This window comes from Ipomoea triloba, chromosome 15, assembly GCF_003576645.1.
Source record: "Ipomoea triloba cultivar NCNSP0323 chromosome 15, ASM357664v1".
Lineage (NCBI taxonomy): Eukaryota > Viridiplantae > Streptophyta > Magnoliopsida > Solanales > Convolvulaceae > Ipomoea > Ipomoea triloba.
In genome coordinates, this window is record NC_044930.1 from 26,551,649 (window position 1) to 26,556,625 (window position 4,977).

A 4,977-nucleotide genomic window follows, 5' to 3' on the forward strand; every position below is an offset into this window, starting at 1 on the left:
TAAAACACACCACTATTCGATTTAAAATGCACCAGTTGCCGCTCTAAAACACACAATTCCCCACAAAAGCCCAAAAACTCTTAGTAACGTAGAATACACCAGCATTTGTAATAATACACACCACTATTCGTAAAATTTTTAAATCTTTCAACATATGTAATTAAACGCACCACAATATGTAATAAAACGCACCACATACAATACTACAATGCACAACTTAAAGTATTTAAAGGGCATGTCCTACTATTATGGCCATATTCATCACAAGTGTGGCATCTCCTTGATTGCTTTGCACACTTGCTTGCAGCTCTTTCCCTTGCGCTATTCAATCGCTTACCACTACCCTTGTTCTTAGCTTGGACAGGGTCGTGCACATCCACTGTCGAACCCATAGACACATCTTCACAAAACGAATTAATCACACTTTGCTTGCTACCAATAGCAGCCCCATTCCCATTCTCACTCCCATCCTGTAGAAATATTTGCCTTTGCTCATTAATAACACGTCGTAACTGTGACAAACAGTCAATATTACCATCAGCCAACCCCACACAAGCATAAATATCAGACCACATAAGATTGGTAAGCGCCCTAACATTCTCCACTTTAGCAGATTGATCAACAAGTGTACCATCAATATGAAATATTAGGTGCAAACATGCACCCTTTGTCCACCGATGCACCAAATACCTAGAAGGAATACTCTCAAGTCCACTGTCTTTAAAAACAAAAAAAAATATGCTTACACAACAACCCCATACGCTCAAACATCTTGCAAGAACAACTTGCACAATAATCATTTAAAGCTAACTGCACACGCCATGTCCTATGGTCACCATCTTTTATCACATATGACACGCAACCATCAATATCAGTCAAAGACACCACTTGACAAGAAAAACAAGCCGAACAAATCTTTTCTTGAATGTCATAAAATATAGAAATTGTGTAAACAGCCACGGCATGCCGCTCCAAGGCCAATGGTGTCTTCAAAACTGGAAAGCAAGCTTCATAATCAGCATTCAATTTTGCTTGGGCATGCCGTTGTGCACCAATAGCAGTGTCATAGTGCACCAGAAACTCAACCAAACTAGAATGTCCATTAGAGAAACTGCCAAAAAAATTATTTTGAGACTCCGATCTAGACGTAGTCCTAACTAAACCGGCCATAAAATCATCATGAAAGTATGGAGGTGCCCAAAATGTACGGGACTCAAACAAGTAACGAAACCAACCATTATCACCCAACCCATATTCCTCCATAATATGATTCCATCGCAACTCAAAGGCGTTGGGATCAAGTGAATTATCCCAAACAATGCCATTCAACTTCCTCCTAAACACCTCATCTTTTGATAAAACTGGTCCAACCTTCTCTCCCACCTTACACATTATATGCCACATACAAAATCTATGTTTTGAGGCACCAAACACTTGAGCAACAGCAACCTTCACAGCTGGATCTTGATCTGTAACAACACAAATAGGATCATGGCCCATTATTTTCTTAAAGCTCTCCAAAAGCCAAACGTATGAGTCTATGTCTTCCTTCGTAAGCAACCCAGCACCAAAGGTGATACATCTCTTATGATTATCAATGCCAGTAAATGGGACAAAAACCAAATTATACCTTACATAAGGAAAAACACAAAAAAAAAAAAACAGTTAGAACAATAACACGTCTCAGAACGCACCATAGAGCATACAATAATACACCACTACTCTATATAAAATACACAACAGAAAAAAATATTACTAACCTGTTGGTACGGTATGTAGCATCAAACGAAACAACATCACCAAACAAAGAAAAATTCTTCCTGGATACTGTGTCCCGCCAAGAAAACCCTTGAAAGCTGATCACCATCATCAACATCGTATTCAAAACCAAATGCTTCACACAATTCACGCCTTTTAAACAATGTATCTATGAACAATTGAGCATCACCATTTAAAATGTACGCCATCAAATCACGTTTGAAGTTTTTAAAGTCCACACCTGTAGCCCCAACATTAGAATACTCACCAACAATCTCCTTAAACAACCTATACGACCGAGTAGGACCAATGTTTGCTCGAACACAACTTGCAACAAAAAGTTGATGCCCAGCATCAAGATTACGATTAACCTTTAAAAATTGCTTAGCAATAATTGAACACATAGAATGGGTATGGTGTTCCTCAAAAAAATGCACACGATAGCAACCATTAGGAATGACCTTAAACACCACTTTAGCCTTACACCCAACCCTATTTGTCAACCTACGTCGCTTCACAACATTGCTTTGTGTGGTAGAAGAAGTACTAGACGAACTCTTCTTGAACCCCTCACGACTACATACAACCTGCTTCAAAACAACACCGCCATCCCTACCCTTCCGAGTTGTGCTCTGCCTACAATCAAAACCCACGGAGCCAGCATATTGTTTATAAAAACCAAAAGCAGTATCCAAGGAAACAAACTATTGCCAGCATCAACGAAACAACATCACCAAACAAAGAAAAATTCTTCCTGGATACTGCGTCCCGCCAAGAAACCCTTGAAAGCTGATCACCATCATCAACATCGTATTCAAAACCAAATGCTTCACACAATTGGCAATAGTTTGTTTCCTTGGATACTGCTTTTGGTTTTTATAACAATATGCTGGCTCCGTGGGTTTTGATTGTAGGCAGAGCACAACTCGGAAGGGTAGGGATGGCGGTGTTGTTTTGAAGCAGGTTGTATGTAGTCGTGAGGGGTTCAAGAAGAGTTCGTCTAGTACTTCTTCTACCACACAAAGCAATGTTGTGAAGCGACGTAGGTTGACAAATAGGGTTGGGTGTAAGGCTAAAGTGGTGTTTAAGGTCATTCCTAATGGTTGCTATCGTGTGCATTTTTTTGAGGAACACCATACCCATTCTATGTGTTCAATTATTGCTAAGCAATTTTTAAAGGTTAATCGTAATCTTGATGCTGGGCATCAACTTTTTGTTGCAAGTTGTGTTCGAGCAAACATTGGTCCTACTCGGTCGTATAGGTTGTTTAAGGAGATTGTTGGTGAGTATTCTAATGTTGGGGCTACAGGTGTGGACTTTAAAAACTTCAAACGTGATTTGATGGCGTACATTTTAAATGGTGATGCTCAATTGTTCATAGATACATTGTTTAAAAGGCGTGAATTGTGTGAAGCATTTGGTTTTGAATACGATGTTGATGATGGTGATCAGCTTTCAAGGGTTTCTTGGCGGGACGCAGTATCCAGGAAGAATTTTTCTTTGTTTGGTGATGTTGTTTCGTTGATGCTACATACCGTACCAACAGGTTAGTAATATTTTTTGTGTTGTGCATTTATATAGAGTAGTGGTGTATTATTGTATGCTCTCTATGGTGCGTTCTGAGACGTGTTATTGTGCTAACTGTTTTTTTTTTTTGTTTTCCTTATGTAAGGTATAATTTGGTTTTTGTCCCATTTACTGGCATTGATAATCATAAGAGATGTATCACCTTTGGTGCTGGGTTGCTTACGAAGGAAGACATAGACTCATACGTTTGGCTTTTGGAGAGCTTTAAGAAAATAATGGGCCATGATCCTATTTGTGTTGTTACAGATCAAGATCCAGCTGTGAAGGTTGCTGTTGCTCAAGTGTTTGGTGCCTCAAAACATAGATTTTGTATGTGGCATATAATGTGTAAGGTGGGAGAGAAGGTTGGCCAGTTTTATCAAAAGATGAGGTGTTTAGGAGGAAGTTGAATGGCATTGTTTGGGATAATTCACTTGATCCCAATGCCTTTGAGTTGCGATGGAATCATATTATGGAGGAATATGGGTTGGGTGATAATGGTTGGTTTCGTTACTTGTTTGAGTCCCGTACATTTTGGGCACCTCCATACTTTCATGATGATTTTATGGCCGGTTTAGTTAGGACACGTCTAGATCGGAGTCTCAAAATTTTTTTTGGCAGTTTCTCTAATGGACATTCTAGTTTGGTTGAGTTTCTGGTGCACTATGACACTGCTATTGGTGCACAGCGGCATGCCCAAGCAAAATTGAATGCTGATTGAAGCTTGCTTTCCAGTTTTGAAGACACCATTGGCCTTGGAGCGGCATGCCATGGCTGTTTACACAATTTCTATATTTTATGACATTCAAGAAGAGATTTGTTCGGCTTGTTTTTCTTGTCAAGTGGTGTCTTTGACTGATATTGATGGTTGCGTGTCATATGTGATAAAAGATGGTGACCATAGGACATGGCGTGTGCAGTTAGCTTTAAATGATTATTGTGCAAGTTGTTCTTGCAAGATGTTTGAGCGTATGGGGTTGTTGTGTAAGCATATTTTTTTTTGTTTTTAAAGATCGTGGACTTGAGAGTATTCCTTCTAGGTATTTGGTGCATCGGTGGACAAAGGGTGCATGTTTGCACCAATATTTCATATTGATGGTACACTTGTTGATCAATCTGCTAAAGTGGAGAATGTTAGGGTGCTTACCAATCTTATGTGGTCTGATATTTATGCTTGTGTGGGTTGGCTGATGGTAATATTGACCGTTTGTCACAGTTACGACGTGTTATTAATGAGCAAAGGCAAATATTTCTACAGGATGGGAGTGAGAATGGGAATGGGGTGCTGTTGGTAGCAAGCAAAGTGTGATTAATTCGTTTTGTGAGATGTGTCTATGGGTTCGACAGTGGATGTGCACGACCCTGTCCAAGCTAAGAACAAGGGTAGTGGTAAGCGCTTGAAGAGCGCAAGGGAAAGAGCTGCAAGCAAGTGTGCAAAGCAATCAAGAGATGCCACACTTGTGATGAATATGCCATAATAGTAGACATGCCCTTAAATACTTGAAGTTGTGCATGTAGTAGTATGTGGTGTTATTACATATTGTGGTGCGTTTAATTACATATGTGAAACATTTAAAAATTTTACGAATAGTGGTGGTGTATTATTACAATGCTGTGTGTATTCTACGTTACTAAGAGTTTTTGGGCTTTTGT

At 39.4% G+C, this 4,977-nt stretch overlaps 1 protein-coding gene across 1 annotated transcript; it reads right to left on the reverse strand.

Moving 5' to 3' along the window:
* Positions 1 to 203: 203 nt before the first annotated feature.
* LOC116005965 (protein FAR1-RELATED SEQUENCE 5-like) lies at positions 204 to 2,901 on the reverse strand. The gene is made up of 5 exons (XM_031246198.1): positions 2,898 to 2,901; positions 2,438 to 2,585; positions 1,801 to 2,394; positions 812 to 1,630; positions 204 to 714 (listed from the first exon to the last, which is right to left on the reverse strand). Exons 1-5 carry the CDS (start codon positions 2,899 to 2,901, stop codon positions 204 to 206), a joined length of 2,076 nt encoding a protein of 691 aa, XP_031102058.1.
* Positions 2,902 to 4,977: the final 2,076 nt, after the last annotated feature.